Raw genomic sequence first — 18,474 nt, 5'->3', positions numbered from 1 at the left:
CTGAAAAAAGCAGGAGTTAAGAGCTTTCTGGCTAACGCCGGTTTCTAAAGCTCTTAACTACTGTACCCTAAAGTACACTAACACCCATAAACTACCTATGTACCCCTAAACCGAGCTCCCCCCACATCGCCGCCACTCGATTAAAATTTTTAACCCCTAATCTGCCGACCGCCACCTACGTTATACTTATGTACCCCTAATCTGCTGCCCCTAACCCCGCCGACCCCTATATTATATTTATTAACCCCTAACTTGCCCCCCACAACGTCGCCGCAAGCTACTTAAAATAATTAACCCCTAATCTTCCGACCGCACATCGCCGCCACCTACGTTATCCCTATGTACCCCTAATCTGCTGCCCCTAACATCGCCGACCCCTATGTTATATTTATTAACCCCTAATCTGCCCCCCACAACGTCGCCGACACCTACCTACACTTATTAACCCCTAATCTGCCGAGCGGACCTGAGCGCTACTATAATAAATGTATTAACCCCTAATCCGCCTCACTAACCCTATCATAAATAGTATTAACCCCTAATCTGCCCTCCCTAACATCGCCGACACCTAACTTCAATTATTAACCCCTAATCTGCCGACCGGAGCTCACCGCTATTCTAATAAATGTATTAACCCCTAAAGCTAAGTCTAACCCTAACACTAACACCCCCCTAAGTTAAATATAATTTTTATCTAACGAAATAAATTAACTCTTATTAAATAAATGATTCCTATTTAAAGCTAAATACTTACCTGTAAAATAAATCCTAATATAGCTAAAATATAAATTATAATTATATTATAGCTATTTTAGGATTAATATTTATTTTACAGGTAACTTTGTAATTATTTTAACCAGGTACAATAGCTATTAAATAGTTAATAACTATTTAATAGTTACATAGTTAAAATAATTACAAAATTACCTGTAAAATAAGTCCTAACCTAAGATATAATTAAACCTACCACTACCCTATCAATAAAATAATTAAATAAACTACCTACAATTACCTACAATTAACCTAACACTACACTATCAATAAATTAATTAAACACAATTCCTACAAATAAATACAATTAAATAAACTATCTAAAGTACAAAAAATAAAAAAGATCTAAGTTACAGAAAATAAAAAAATATTTACAAACATAATAAAAATATTACAACAATTTTAAACTAATTACACCTACTCTAAGCCCCCTAATAAAATAACAAAGACCCCCAAAATAAAAAATTCCCTACCCTATTCTAAAATACAAAAATTACAAGCTCTTTTACCTTACCAGCCCTGAACAGGGCCCTTTGCGGGGCATGCCCCAAGAAGTTCAGCTCTTTTGCCTGTAAAAAAAAACATACAATACCCCCCCCCAACATTACAACCCACCACCCACATACCCCTAATCTAACCCAAACCCCCTTAAATAAACCTAACACTAATCCCCTGAAGATCTTCCTACCTTGTCTTCACCATCCAGGTATCACCGATCCGTCCTGGCTCCAAGATCTTCATCCAACCCAAGCGGGGGTTGGCGATCCATAATCCGGTGCTCCAAAGTCTTCCTCCTATCCGGCAAGAAGAGGACATCCGGACCGGCAAACATCTTCTCCAAGCGGCATCTTCTATGTTCTTCCATCCGATGACGACCGGCTCCATCTTGAAGACCTCCAGCGCGGATCCATCCTCTTCTTCCGACGACTAGACGACGAATGACGGTTCCTTTAAGGGACGTCATCCAAGATGGCGTCCCTCGAATTCCGATTGGCTGATAGGATTCTATCAGCCAATCGGAATTAAGGTAGGAATATTCTGATTGGCTGATGGAATCAGCCAATCAGAATCAAGTTCAATCCGATTGGCTGATCCAATCAGCCAATCAGATTGAGCTCGCATTCTATTGGCTGTTCCGATCAGCCAATAGAATGCGAGCTCAATCTGATTGGCTGATTGGATCAGCCAATCGGATTGAACTTGATTCTGATTGGCTGATTCCATCAGCCAATCAGAATATTCCTACCTTAATTCCGATTGGCTGATAGAATCCTATCAGCCAATCGGAATTCGAGGGACGCCATCTTGGATGACGTCCCTTAAAGGAACCGTCATTCGTCGTCTAGTCGTCGGAAGAAGAGGATGGATCCGCGCTGGAGGTCTTCAAGATGGAGCCGGTCGTCATCGGATGGAAGAACATAGAAGATGCCGCTTGGAGAAGATGTTTGCCGGTCCGGATGTCCTCTTCTTGCCGGATAGGAGGAAGACTTTGGAGCACCGGATTATGGATCGCCAACCCCCGCTTGGGTTGGATGAAGATCTTGGAGCCAGGACGGATCGGTGATACCTGGATGGTGAAGACAAGGTAGGAAGATCTTCAGGGGATTAGTGTTAGGTTTATTTAAGGGGGTTTGGGTTAGATTAGGGGTATGTGGGTGGTGGGTTGTAATGTTGGGGGGGGGGGTATTGTATGTTTTTTTTTACAGGCAAAAGAGCTGAACTTCTTGGGGCATGCCCCGCAAAGGGCCCTGTTCAGGGCTGGTAAGGTAAAAGAGCTTGTAATTTTTGTATTTTAGAATAGGGTAGGGAATTTTTTATTTTGGGGGTCTTTGTTATTTTATTAGGGGGCTTAGAGTAGGTGTAATTAGTTTAAAATTGTTGTAATATTTTTATTATGTTTGTAAATATTTTTTTATTTTCTGTAACTTAGATCTTTTTTATTTTTTGTACTTTAGATAGTTTATTTAATTGTATTTATTTGTAGGAATTGTGTTTAATTAATTTATTGATAGTGTAGTGTTAGGTTAATTGTAGGTAATTGTAGGTAGTTTATTTAATTATTTTATTGATAGGGTAGTGGTAGGTTTAATTATATCTTAGGTTAGGACTTATTTTACAGGTAATTTTGTAATTATTTTAACTATGTAACTATTAAATAGTTATTAACTATTTAATAGCTATTGTACCTGGTTAAAATAATTACAAAGTTACCTGTAAAATAAATATTAATCCTAAAATAGCTATAATATAATTATAATTTATATTTTAGCTATATTAGGATTTATTTTACAAGTAAGTATTTAGCTTTAAATAGGAATCATTTATTTAATAAGAGTTAATTTATTTCGTTAGATAAAAATTATATTTAACTTAGGGGGGTGTTAGTGTTAGGGTTAGACTTAGCTTTAGGGGTTAATACATTTATTAGAATAGCGGTGAGCTCCGGTCGGCAGATTAGGGGTTAATAATTGAAGTTAGGTGTCGGCGATGTTAGGGAGGGCAGATTAGGGGTTAATACTATTTATGATAGGGTTAGTGAGGCGGATTAGGGGTTAATAACTTTATTATAGTAGCGCTCAGGTCCGCTTGGCAGATTAGGGGTTAATAAGTGTAGGTAGGTGTCGGCGACGTTGTGGGGGGCAGATTAGGGGTTAATAAATATAACATAGGGGTCGGCGATGTTAGGGCAGCAGATTAGGGGTACATAGGGATAACGTAGGTGGCGGCGGTTTACGGAGCGGCAGATTAGGGGTTAAAAGTGTAATGCAGGGGTCAGCGATAGCGGGGGCGGCAGATTAGGGGTTAATAAGTGTAAGGTTAGGGGTGTTTAGACTCGGGGTACATGTTAGAGTGTTAGGTGCAGACGTAGGAAGTGTTTCCCCATAGGAAACAATGGGGCTGCGTTAGGAGCTGAACGCTGCTTTTTTGCAGGTGTTAGGTTTTTTTTCAGCTCAAACAGCCCCATTGTTTCCTATGGGAGAATCGTGCACGAGCACGTTTTTGAGGCTGGCCGCGTCCGTAAGCAACTCTGGTATCGAGAGTTGCATTTGCGGTAAATATGCTCTACGCTCCTTTTTTGGAGCCTAACGCAGCATTTGTTTGAACTCTCGATACCAGAGTTAAATTTATGGTGCGGCCAGAAAAAAACCCGCGGAGCGTTAACAGCCCTTTTACCGCCAAACTCCAAATCTAGCCGTTAGTGTTTAATGTCCCTTTAAGTCACTCACCTCTTTCATGATATCACACTAGTTCCATAGTGACATAAAAGAAAAAAATGGTTCCTTGATTCTGAAGGTCAAAAAATAGTCAGCACTTTTACTTATAAAACAGAAAAGCAATGTCATATTTTTTTAAGATTTATTTTTCTAAATTGGCATTTACAGACTTTGAAGTAATTAAAGTGAGAGAAAGTGCATTTCACTATATATATAGCAAAAGCAAAATTGATGTCACCATAACTTTTTTCATTATAAAACAATTTCATATTTTTTATGGGAATAATTTCTACTCTGCTGCATTTAATGGCCAATTTTAAAGGAAATGTTTGATCAAATCTGTTTTTTAAGTACATGTATAATTATTTACTTTCATGCATTGATTTAACAATTCATATGCTCACCGAGTGAACAAATGTTCAGATAATGTTCGTATAATATTAAACTTAATATGCTTTTGTCTGTATGAGTAGCATAAGTATCTGCAGTACTAGTTAAACACCTTGGGCTAAATTACAAATGGAGCACACATTTTTTTGTCTGCGCTAAAAAAAATTTTTTACCATTGCGCGCCCAGTTTTGCACATATTACAGGTCGCAAGTAAAATGTTTGCGCTCTTGCGGTCGCATCTGCAAATGCAGTATTGTATTCCCCCATAGACTTAAATTGAACCTCATTTTGGAAAAATAAATAAAAAAATAGCCGCTAGCTTGCCCAAACACGAGCGCAGGATTAAAATGTATGTATGTATTTATTACTATACATTCTGTTTGTAAATCTGTATTTACATGAATATATATATATATATATATATATATATATATATATATATATATGTCTGTCAATACATATATAAATACATATATACAAATGTATAAAATAAAATACATGCATATATTTATACATGTATTCCTCTGGATGGCACATTTTTTTTCTAACACCTAACATCTTATATCTTTTTAGCCCTTATAACTTTTTATTGCAATTTTTTAAAATAATTTTTATAAGATAGTGTTATTATGAATGTAACTGTACTTTTAAATGTATTTTTGATGTGTTTTGTGACACTTTTTTGATATATTATATTGATAATTATATACAAAAGAAAGCAAAGAATATTAATAAATAAATAAATCTATCCTAATGAAATAATTATAAAGCAAATAACCACCAAAAATATAAAAAAATAAATGGAATAAATACAGTAAATACATAAACGTAAAAAGAATAAATAATCCTAATCCCAATTATATCATATTTGAAATCCAGGCCTCAAGGTACAAAGGTTTTGAGTTTTAATATCCAAAACAACTCGCACTTGACCAGCATTTGATCCCGGTTACCCCCTCTCTTAGGACGCTCTATTTTCTCTATTGCACACCGTTTGAACGTGTCAAGCTTGCTATCATGATAGCGTGAAAAATGTTGCACCAAAGGGGTTGTGAACTTTCCTAAGGTTATAGTAGACTAATGTTCCCTGATACGGGACTTGATGTTCCTACTAGTAAGACCTACGTACTGTACCTCACAAATGTCACAAGTTATGAGATAAATCATATATGAAGAGGTACAGTTCAAACAGGCATTAATCTGAAATTCTTCTTTTGTAACTGTAGATCTAAAATGAGTAGTCACATGGAAAAAGTCACAAGACTTACACCTAGTATGACCGCATCTGAACATGCCTAAATGAGTAAGCTAGGAGCTATCTGATCTCTCTTTCTTTTGCAATTGTGAGGGGGATAAAACAGATCCTATTGTGCTGAATTTCCTGTAAGAACAGTTGAGTCCTTTTTCTACAACTCCCACTAGATCATCATCTGCTGACAAAAGCAGAAAATGTTTACGAACTATACAACAAATGTCAGTGTACTGTGCACTGAAGTTGGTAACAAAAGTAATCCCCTTATCCAAATATTGTTTCTTATTTTGGTTTTTAGAGGATGTATTTTCACCCAATAATAAATTCCTAGGGGTAGACTGAACCTCTCTTTTTGCTTTCTTTATGTCTCTCTGGGAATATCCCCTAGCAACAGGTCAGTCATCCAATGCCTGTGCTTCTTGTATGTAGACAGACAAACGACCTCCAGGGCAGCGCTCAGACAAAACCTCCTCTGTACCTAAGTGACACACACAGCGCACTGATCTTCTTGCTGCATACCAATCACACCCCCGTATGGTCGAACTCCAGACACTCCATTAAAGCCAATAATGAAAGGCACAGGTGCAGAGAGGCAATATCACAGCGTTAGCAGGTGCTGTAAAAGGAGAGGCGGTCTACCCCCGCCTCAGGAGAAACACAGTCCAACAACAGGAACGCACCCTGCCAGCAATATGGTGAAATAAAGCAAATCAAGTGCAATGGGTAACATACCATCACCTTACTGTTTGCTCATACAGAAATGCATGGTTATTATTATTATTATTTGTTTTTACTTTTTGGTATAATTTTTTGTATATATTTCCAAAATATGTTTATTATGTACTTTATATTTTATGTGCATTGATATTGCTTACATGTGCAAAATTATGTTTGCTTACATTACCATACCATTTATTTTCCTTCTTGTATGGTCTCTGTGTTACACTGCCTATATTTAAATGAAAGGGGTGTATATAGCTCACCCTATCGAGATTGGCTATATGTGTCCAATCATGTAGGGGAGGAGGGCTGTTTGCTCTCATAAAGCGTCAGTGTCACACAGGGCTTAGCTATGGTCATTGAGAAAGTCAGTCTTTTTGATGAAACGCGTTTGACCTTTTTTTCTTGCTGCTTGTAACTTAGTGTGTGTCACTACTTTTTGGTGATATTTTTACCACAGTTACCCATTGTACTTGGTTTGCTTTATTTCACCATATTGCTGGCAGGATGCGTTCCTGTTGTTGGACTGTGCTTCTTGTATGTATGTTGCTTCTTGAGAACAAATCCGTCTAAGTCTGGCAAACTGTCCTTTTGCCACAGCATACAGGACATGCCTAGGATGACAGCTTCTTTCATGCAATAGGGCATTGCCTGATATTGGCTTCCGATATATTTCTGATACTACTTTACCATTAGGGTCACCTCTAAGAGTTAAATCCAAAAAGTTAACAGTGGAGGACTGGTACTCAGAAGTACTTCTGTAATACGAATGCTCTTTTGCTCGCAAAAAACAGTTAGCGCACCACTTGTAATCTGGCTCTTAGTGTTTAATGTTCTTTAAAGAGACATGGAAGTCAAGATTACACTTTCATGATTCAGTTTTTTAAAATTTCTAGTTTATTTTTATCATCAAATATACCTCTTTATTTTCGTATTCTTTGGTTGAAACATATCTTCTTTCCATGAAGCATTCAAAAATATGGTCAGCACCTACAAAACAAGCTGCAGGGCTTTTTATTAAATTGAAAATCCAAGTTTTAACAACATGTATATTTAAATTCTACAAAATGATAGCTGTCATTTATGATGCAACTAACTGACAAACCTTAAAACAATAAAATATTCAAACCTGAAGATTTTTTGGGTTACACTCTGTGGCTTAAATGTTATAAGCCCACATAATATTACAGGTTACAGGCCCCACAAACAATTACCTGAGGCTTTTATATTTCAGCTTATTTAATTGCTACCTATAGTTAACTCTATGGAAGTTGGCTAATGACAATTCTTGTAGTATCCAACTTGCACCCAAGTGTCTGGGTGCCCTAGCTAACTGAAGTGCCTTTATAGTATACACAGAAAAATATGATGTGAACAGCAATTACATAAAGACTGGGTGCACATTTCAAAACATGCACAATTTTTCTATTTTAATTAAAGGGACAGTAAAGTCAAACATTTTCTTTTATAATTCAGGTAGAGCACACGATTAAAAAAAATAATTAACTTATATTGTCATGTTGTGCACAATATTTTTATATGCACACCTCCTGAGGCAAAAGCTTCTACTGAGCATGGGCAAGAGTTCACATTCTATATCTATATGAGTCTGTAATTGGCTGATAACTGTCACATGATACAGGAGGCAGGCAAACAGACACAATTTCAAATGTAGCAGAACAAAAACTACTTATTTGAAATTAAGAGTAAATTATTGCAATATATTTTTGTCATGCATTTGTTGATTATGCAATTCTACTATACATAATGGTCCTTTAAATATAAAATGTGTGCAATAGCATAATTGGTTATAGAGATAGATAGATAGATAATATAAGATACAATGGGCCGATGATATAAATTTATCTATATTTGTCTAAAGGGGTTTTCCCTGCATTTCTGCAATACAGCACAGCATGACATGAGAGATCTGTTACTTCAGAGTGTGTCCTTGAAGTTTTATTACATTTAAGATTTGCATATTCTATTTTGTATTTAAATGCATTTAGATTCTGTATACAGCAGTATATTTGGTATTGTGGTTTTAAAAATTCTGATTATTCTTTGAAAGCTTTTGTGTAACCTTAACAGATTAGGAGAACACTTTGTATGTTTCTGTATATCATTTACAAATAACATTGCACTTTGTGTTTCTTCTATGGAAAACAAAACTGACAGTTTCAGAAAGCGTGAGGGATAGGGGATTTCCAAGTGTTTGTTTGAATCTTTCACCCAATTGTCATGATATTCTTTGATTTATCTCCCCAGTTGTATGCAGAAAAAGTTTTCTCAAAATTCCCAAAACACTTATTTAACTGACAGAAAAGTAATGTGTACTAAACAAGAGACAAATACAGGTTATATTGTAGTGAAAACATTTCAGTTTAATTTGTATTTGCTGAAAACTTTATATCAGTGTCAGGTGCTCCACAGTTAACTTCACTCTCCCCTGTGAGATTCTGTATCCTAGTGAACTTAATTATTTTCTATAGGAGTTATCATTCATCTCCCTAGAACTCCCAGGTTCCACACTTTTTCTTAGAGAATTCAGTGAGTTCAGCCCCTGTGAAGTCTGCACTATAATTTCTCTCCATTTTAAATAACTTTTAAGCATCAGGCCAAAAATCTAAATGTCAGTTTATGTGTATATATGTATATATATTTACATAGCTGATATAATTATTTTTGCTTTGGTTTCCCTAGGAAAGTGAGAGATGCGACTGGAGTTGATATTAACATGCGTGTTGGTGTACATTCTGGAAATGTTCTTTGCGGTGTTATTGGTTTGCAAAAGTGGCAATATGATGTATGGTCGCATGATGTTACTTTAGCAAATCATATGGAAGCTGGAGGTGTTCCTGGGTAAGAAAATATAATGTTATTCCATGTACATTATCCAGATAGTATCAATATATTTTTTTCCTTTCAAATTACTGCATTTTTTCAGTTACAGTTGGGGTTGCCAGATGCAATATATAAATCCATAAAGAAAAACATAAATAAGTAAATAGTGGGGAAGTTACACTATCTGTATCACTAAACTTGTATTTAAAATAAGTATTCTCTTAAAACACTATCAGTAAGAGCTGCTAAATGCAAAAAAGAGGAAGAAAACAGCATTTCCAAACTCCATCTTAGAATCTTAGAATTGGAATGGGTGCTTCCAAAACAGAGTTGAAAATCAAACTTAAAGGGACACTGAACCCAAATTTTTTCTTTTGTAACTCAGATAGAGCATGCAATTTTAAGCACATTTCTAATTTACTCCTATTATCAATTTTTCTTTGTCCTCTTGCTATCTTTATTTGAAAAAGAAGGCATCTAAGCTAAGGAACCATCCAAATGTTGTTTCAGAACCAAGGACAGCACTTGTTTATTGGTGTTTTCCAATCAGCAAGGACAACCAGATTGCTCACCAAAAATGGGCCGGCATCTAAACTTACATTCTTGTTTTTCAAATAAAGATTCCAAAAGAATAAAGACAATTTGATAGTAGGAGTTAATTAGAAAGTTGCTTAAAATTGTATGCTCTATCTTAATCATGAAAGAAAAAATTTGTGTTTAGTGTCCCTTTAATTTTTTAATGTTTTTTTTTAACTTTTTTTTAATAATAAGCTAATATAAAAATATATACTTTGCTATATATTAATGTGCCGCTTGGAGATAGCCTTATTTTCCTTTTTAAATTTCCATCAATCTGTTTAGCAATTGCTGTTTTGGTTTTCACAACAACTTTTAAATTAGAAATTGCAATAAGGTAAAGGTAAACATAGATCCAAAAACAAATGTATTGGGACTAAAAGGAAAGGACAGGCATTAGACATTATATTTTGAAGGGAGATTTAAAGGGACACAAAATTCAAAATGTTTCTTTCATGGTTCAGGTAGAATATACCTTTTTTAAATAACTTTCCAATTTACTTCTATTTTCTAATTTTCTTCATTCTCTTGGTATCCTCTATTGAAGGTGCAGCAATGCAATACTGAGAGCCAGCTGAAAACATTGGATGAGCCAATAACACAAGGCATATATGTGCAGCCTTTAATCTGCAGCCCCTGAGCCTACCTAGGTATCATTTTCAGCAAAGGATACCAAGATAACAAAACAAATTAGATAATAGAATTAGATTGGAAAGTTGGCTGAAATTGCATGCTCTATCTGAATAGTGAAAACATTTTTTTTTGTTTCATGTCCCTTTAATAAATAGCCTGGAAAGTCAGTAATACATTTAACCCCAAAGAGTTTAGGATGGAAGACGCTGTGATCAGAAGAATCAACATAATATTTACAGTACAATTTAAAGATCCTTCCCTTTCACTAGTCTTAAATGGAAATTAGTCTTGAGTAGTAAAATATTGAATGCTAAAATAGTCTAATTACCTGAAAGATTATATTATCAACCAAAATACCACATACTGGTGTATTATGACTCTGAGAGGGAGATTTACATAATTAATTGATTGAAAAACTGCAGGACTAAGGAAATAATTTAAAATTATTTGTTGCATCATCTGTCTTGTCAACTCTGTCTTTAAAATTGCTCAGTTCAGCAGTTGCTTGAAATAATTAATATTCATTTTTTTCGCAAGAGGGATTATCAACACAGTGAAAGGTTTCAGTAAATTTCGTTACTTAAAGGGAAAAAAAATAATAAAAAAAAAATATATATATATATATAGATGAATGAAGAGGATTTATAAATTCACCAACAATTTATTATGTGACGTTTCGAGGTATTCACCCTTTCCTCAGACGTCCGGTGAAGGGGTGAATACCTCGAAACGTCACATAATAAATTGTTTGGTGAATTTATAAATCCAGTGAGTGCATCCTCTTCAATTATCTTTATTATTTTTTTGATGCACCCTGGTGTGAATACATTCTGAAGTTTTTGAAAGTGCTGCTTTCTTCAATTTGAATATATATATATATATATATATATATATATATATATATATATATATATATATATATATATATATATATGTGGTATATTAAATATTATATTGCAAAAGGTCTACATAGAAAATATATTTTAGCAATATGTACATTGTTTTTCAGTGTCCTTTTAAAAACCTTAAAATCTTAACAACTAAAGTGGTGCTATTCAGGGACCAATATAATGCACTCTTTGCTGTTAGTTATACAGCGATGTCCCTTACAAGTTGATGTATAATTACACTTCCGTGTATATGTTACTATGGTAACGAGGTGTTAGCCGATTGGCAGTGACGCGTCACGTCAATGTCGTAGCGTGATGACGTCATTATGGGCCGATACGGTGGAGTAAACCGTTTTAATGTGTATATAAGGTGGGTGAAGATATGTTGTGTTATGTATTTTTTGGGGATACTTTTTTTTGGATCCTATCTTGACATTTAACAAAGGTGTAACGGTACACCGAAACTTTATGTCTTTTTATTGATTAATTGAAATAAATGCTAGATTTTATGAAGACCAGCGAGTGCCTTTTTGTGATGGGAGTTCTATATATATAATATAATATATAAAGAACAAAGAAATTCAGATTTTGTAAGACCTGTTCTTTTTAAAGGTAATAAGAAAAGAGATGTTAAAGGGACAGTAAACATCTAACTTCTATCACTCAGACAGAGCATGCAATTTTATATAATTTTCCAATGTCTATTATCTATTTTGCTTTGTTCTCTTGGTATAGTTTGTTAAAAAAAATAATAATAAAAAAGCAATAATGCACTCATGGGAGCTAGCAGCTGATTGGTGGCTGCACATATATGCCTCTTGTCATCGGTTCACCGATGTGTTCAGCTAGCTCCCAGTATTACATTGCTGCTCCTTCAACACAGGATACCAAGATAATGAAGTAGATTTGACAATAGAAGTTAATTTGAAATGTGTTTGAAATGTATGCTCTGACTGAATAATGAAAGAAAATGTTGAGGTTTCATGTCCCTTTAAATTATCCACAATAATATTTGTTCAATAATGTGCATTTCAGATACACCACTAGAAATTAATGTCGAAGGGGTTTTAGTATTAATAGTACGTTATCAATCAGGTGTATCATACACAATCTTGAAAGTTAAAGGGCCATAATACCCAAATGTTTAAACACTTGAAAGTGCTGCAACATAGCTGTAAAAAGCTGACTAGAAAATATCACCTGAACATCTCTATGTAAAAAAGAAAGATATTTTACCTCAAAAGTTCCTCAGTAGCCACATCCCATTGTAAAGGACTTCTAAGCAGCATATCAGTATGTCTGTCCCAGGACAGCTAAGGAATTGAGCCTTGTGCACTCTCATGTTATTTCCCTATTCAGTTTAAGGAAGTTTACTATGAAATCTCATGAGAGTTAAGTCAAATGTCATGAGATCACAGTAAAAGCGTTCATGACCTCAGCACTGTTGATGCTGATTGGCTGCTGTTCATTTCTTATATATTTTTTTTTTTTTTACCTGTAGCTGAGCAGCAGCTGAGTATAACTTTTTACACAGAACTTACTCTGCTGAGCTGAGGAAATTGTGAGATAAAATATCTTCCTTTTTTACATAGAGATGCTCAGGTGATATTTTCCTGTCAGCTTTTTACAGTTATACTGCATCAGTTTCAAGTGATTTAGCATATGAGTATTATGTCCCTTTAATATGAACTAACTAGATGCTATTCCAGCATTCAAAACAGGACAGCATGGACTTCTTGCACAGTACATCAATGGAACACAATGATCCCTATAATCAGATTATAGAACAGTTGGAGTGTGATTGTGAAAAATAATAGTTAATATTTATTATTTTTTAGAACGCCTCAGCCATTTTTGTTAAATCCCATAGACAAGTTATGCCAAATGCACACTTCTTGTTATTTTTAAAATAAAAATTAAAAGCTTTATTAGCTTACATTTTGTGCAGAAAAAAAGTTTAAACGGAACTGTTTAAAGGGATATGGAATTTAAAGTTAAACTTCCATAATTCAGATAGAGTACACAACTTTTATAAAACAGTTCACTTCTATTATCAAATGTATTATTCTTTAGGGGACCAATTTTCTGGTCTGGTGAGATTCTATAAGATGCCTCGCTAGCATTTTGAGTATTACAACCATCAGGTATTGTTTTAAAGGACACTTATACCTTTGGAGCTGTGTATCTCATTAAAGGGATATGAGACCCACATTTTTTATTTCATGATTTAGATGGAACATGTAATTTTAAGCAAAAATGGGCTGGCTCCTAAGCTTACATACCTGATAAAGATATCAACTAAAGATACCAAGAGAACAAGGAAAAATTGATAATATGAGTAAATTAGAATTTTTCTTAAAATTACATTCACTATCTGAATCATGAAAGAAAAAATATGGGTTTCAAATCGCTTTAAAGGGAGTGCAATAATATGTTTTATGTGAAGGAGAGATGCTTACTTAACAATATAATGCTCAGTAAAATAAGCTGATGATTTCTCTCCATGCTGGTGTTTTTTTAGTACTGGGCCTAGGTATCCTTCATGCATGTGCCTAACATAGTATGGCAGTAGTGTTTTTAACAATGTTATAAATAGCATGCTCAAGACCTGCCTTGTTGTACATTACTTTTATCATATATCCAGATATGGAAATCCTTAAATCAGACCTGTTAAAGAGCCTTAAAAGGATACTGAACCCAGATTTTTTCTTTCGTGATTCAGATAGAGCATGCAATTTTAAGCAACTTTATAATTTACTCCTATTATCAAATTTTCTTCATTCTCTTGCTATCTTTATTTGAAAAAGAAAGTCCAGAACCCTGGACAGCAATTGTTTATTATAAATAACATATAGATGTAAAATCGGATGCGCCTAACATGTGATTATGGGTGAAAAAATATTAATACAACAATATGTGATCGTGTACACCTGATTGTGGTGTAAAATTATATATTCACTATGAAACCAGATATGTGCTATCCGAGGTGATTCTTATTATTCCAATTGCAATAGTAAATAAATTATAATATCAACAGTGATGTATAACACTTATGTGAAACCTATCTCTTGATCATAATCCTAAACAAACAAAAAAACATATAAAAAAATGTCAAATACAGTGATATAAATATGAACAGAGATCAGTTAGTGTTATGCAAAAAAAAAAAAACACTTATCAGTTCAAATGATAAATCTTCGCTCCCGATTGGTCTGATATCTCACAGACAGGGAATGAGGTATGTATGTCACAATTCGGCTGCTTCTCCTGGAATTCGTTGGAAGACACTCCTATAAATGCAGAGATGAAACAAAAAGAGAAGGCGCCACCATAGTGCAGGGTCAAAGATATCAGTTATTCTCCCCACTCCAAAAGCCCGTACTTACAGGAATCAAAAGCACTAATAAAGTGCTATATGCGCATTCTGGGTTCTCACAGTCACCCAGCTGACTGCTCCAAAGTGTATTGGTACAGCTCCTCCGGTTCCTCTGGATTAACTTCCCTCTGTATCCCACCAGGTTAGGAATATAGAGCTTAGTATGGCCGCAAACTCCTCTGTATGTCAGTAAAAAATATCTGACAAACACATGTGCGGTGTATAAAAAGATAATGTTGAAACCGCAATTACCTCTGTAAGTCAGTATAATCTGACGAACACAAATGCAGTAAATATTTAAAATGTATAAAAAGTCTGTGGCAAGTCTGATAATACTAAAATATATAAGACTTTATTAAAATCAAAGTAGTCACGATGTTTCACGGTATCACACCGTTTTATCAAGTGTCTTACAATGTTTAAAAACCACAGATTAAATACGCTTGTTCAGCGTTATAGGATTCCCATTGAGTCTGCTCCACCATTCAACCCCCAATTGGACTAGCCAGGGGAGTAGCCATACGTCATAGGGTTCATTCATAAAAATGTTACTATGCCACTTTTTACTTATAATGATTGGTCCAACTTTCAACCAATGTTAACTCTAAAAATGGACCACACCTCTGTATTTGTGAGTATTCATTCAAACAGTGTATCTGTTTCCACTATTCATGTTGGCGATAATATTCATATTTGTCTCGAAGGAGTGAAACAAATCCCTTACAATCTAAAAATGTCACCGTTGGATACAATACAATAAGCATGACAATGCACATGCAAAGTATAGAATATACATCTGCAACGTTGAACCCGATATTTCTATTGATATTTTACATTACAGTAACGGGGATAAATTACAGTAACGGGCTTTTGGAGTGGGGAGAATAACGGATATCTTTGACCCTGCACTATGGTGGCGCTTTCATCTCAGCAATTGTTTATTGGTGGATGAATTTATCCACCAATAAGCAAGAACAACCCAGGTTTCTCACCAAAAATGGGCCAGCATCTAAACTTACATTCTTCCTTTTCAAATAAAGATACCAAGAGAATGAAGAACATTTGCTAATAGGAGTAAATTAGAAAGTTGCTTAAATTGCATGCTCTGACATGCTCTCTTGATCTGAGGTTCCGGAGGAGGAGCTTAGCGCAGGTTGCTGAGCGCTTGTACTCCAGCCCTATAGCTGCTGGCGGTGGTTTTTCGCTCCAAGCCCTGACTCTTGGGGTAGCTGCCTGGATAGCCTGATTCACTGCTGCCGGAACAAATACAGTTGAACTCCATCCCACTGTGCTGATGCTTTGCTAGCCTGGAATGACCTGCAACTTTATTTAATCATTAGAACAGCCAGACAAATTGCTACAAAGATCTCCTTCACCTACCCTTTTCCCCTCTCCCATGGGTGCTGCATGAGAGGTGGTAAGCCCAGTGCAAGGCTTGTTGTGCTGACTGAGGAGAGTCCTGTTCCCCCCTGAGCTCCCCCTCAGGACTTACAAAACCCTTAGTAGCCGCTTTCTCCCCTCCCCTCACTGGCGCGAAGAGCGGAACACTGTGTTCCATGTCTGGAGAGGATCTCTGCTTCCTTCCTTGAGCCTCCCTGGCGATCTGTGCAGGGTTAGGTGATTGTCTTCCCTCCTCCCCCACTGGTACTGCGTGGGAGGAGGCGAGTCCTGTGCAGGATTTGCTGTAGGACTGGAAGAGCCCTCTGTCCTCTGCGTTGCCTCTGGGGAGTCCTGTGCGGATAGCCGGCGGCCGTTCCCCCTCCTCTCCCACTGGTGCTGCGTGGGATGAGGTGGGCTCAACGTGGGCCGTGTCATAGGATCAGAGAACCTCTCCACTCTCCTTCTACATTTCCTTGGGGTTTCATGAGAGTATTAAAATAGAAATTTAAGGTGGCACTTAAAAAGCTGTGGGTTAAATATCCTAAGAATTGCTATTTGAAAAAATTCTTACTCGATGCAGTCAACTCTTCAAAACACTTAATTTATTAAACATAATATAAAACCCGTTCAAATATCATTAAACAATAGTTTAAATATCATCACAAATTCAATCATACGGTTTGGCCCAAAACAGTTTCAATCACCACTCACACAGTCTACAGACTTTTCCCACACTGTATTAAAAACTTAAATAAAATAACAAGGCAGTTTTAGTAATTATTCAACAATAAAATGCTCCTTCCACTCTTTTAGGTATACTGAGCTTCCATAAATTTCCTCACTGATCGGATTAAATACAGATGTTGTTCAGCATATAAACACCGGTGCAAATTGCTGATTTATAAGAGCAATAATGCAAACTTGTTGTTAGTCAGTTTAAGTAATGTCAGCTGTCACTAGTTGTAAATAATATGCAATAGTCTTAAACAGCTTGGTTATCCAATCACCACCTCTTTCCAAATGTACTTCAAAAACAAAACACTCTTAGTGCTGGGTGTACTAAAACAGTCTCTTTCCCATAGTATCGCCTTATTTTCACAGGATTTTTCAAGCGTGTTTAATCTTCTCTATTTATATCAGACGTTATCAGTGCAGGGAACCCTGTGCTATTAATCACACACGTTCTCACCTGCTCCTCATTGGATGTCTTGTCCGTCTTGTTCCCCAGCGGCTCAGGTACGCTGTGCTTAGTGCGTCTTAAGATACCGGGTCTCTAAAGTAACGATCTTCACGAATCTTGATAAAGCCTCACACCTTAGGGATGAAACTCGTAGAAGGTGACAAGCATACTCTCTAGGAAACTGTGAGAATTGGAGATTATCCTATACGCACGGACTCTGCTTACTTAGTACCTATGTGCAGAGACTAATGACTTTTCTGATGGCTGAGAGGTAAACGGTAACCATACCAAGACTTGCGCAAGTGAAGATAGTTACTTTAGAGACCCGGTATCTTGAGACGCACTAAGCACAGCGTACCTGAGCTGCTGGGGAACAAGCCGGAAAAGACATCCAATGAGGAGCAGGTGAGAACGTGTGAGATTAATAGCACAGGGTTCCCTGCACTGATAATGTCTGATATAAATAGAGAAGACTAAACACGCTTGAAAAATCCTGTGAAAATAAGGCGATACTATGGGAGACTGTTTTAGTACACCCAGCACTAAGAGTGTTTTGTTTTGGAAGTACAAGCTGTTTAAGACTATTGCATATTATTTACAACTAGTGACAGCTGACATTACTTAAACTGACTAACAACAAGTTTGCATTATTGCTCTTATAAATCAGCAATTTGCACCGGTGTTTATATGCTGAACAGCATCTGTATTTAATCCGATCAATGAGGAAATTTATGGAAGCTCAGTATACCTAAAAGAGTGGAAGGAGCATTTTATTGTTGAATAATTACTAAAACTGCCTTGTTATTTTATTTAAGTTTTTAATACAGTGTGGGAAAAGTCTGTAGACTGTGTGAGTGGTGATTGAAACTGTTTTGGGCCAAAACGTATGATTAAATTTGTGATGATATTTAAACTATTGTTTAATGATATTTGAACGGGTTTTATATTATGTTTAATAAATTAAGTGTTTTGAAGAGTTGACTGCATCGAGTAAGAATTTTTTCAAATAGCAATTCTTAGGATATTTAACCCACAGCTTTTTAAGTGCCACCTTACATTTCTATTTTAATACTCTCTAGTTGTATAGCTACCTAGGAAGGAGGTAGCTTCTATTAGGTTGGCCAGTTGGGGAACCCAGCGCATCACTTCACAGTAATTCTAAAAAATCTTGGGGTTTCATGCAAAATCTTCAATGAAATTTTTTTTTTGTATTATTCGAGGGCGCCATGTGTGAGGAGGTGAGTGT

At 35.8% G+C, this 18,474-nt stretch overlaps 1 protein-coding gene across 1 annotated transcript in view; it reads left to right on the top strand.

Moving 5' to 3' along the window:
• ADCY2 (adenylate cyclase 2) overlaps window positions 1–18,474 on the top strand; it is a 1,612,539-nt gene that overhangs the window by 1,150,297 nt on the left and 443,768 nt on the right. Inside the window, exon 8 of the mRNA XM_053715803.1 lies at window positions 9,053–9,211. Within this exon, the coding sequence (XP_053571778.1) occupies window positions 9,053–9,211 (159 nt within the window). The remainder of the gene's footprint in view (window positions 1–9,052; window positions 9,212–18,474) is intronic.

Source organism: Bombina bombina, chromosome 5 (genome assembly GCF_027579735.1).
Source record: "Bombina bombina isolate aBomBom1 chromosome 5, aBomBom1.pri, whole genome shotgun sequence".
NCBI lineage: Eukaryota > Metazoa > Chordata > Amphibia > Anura > Bombinatoridae > Bombina > Bombina bombina.
This window is presented reverse-complemented; position numbering and strand designations above follow the sequence as displayed.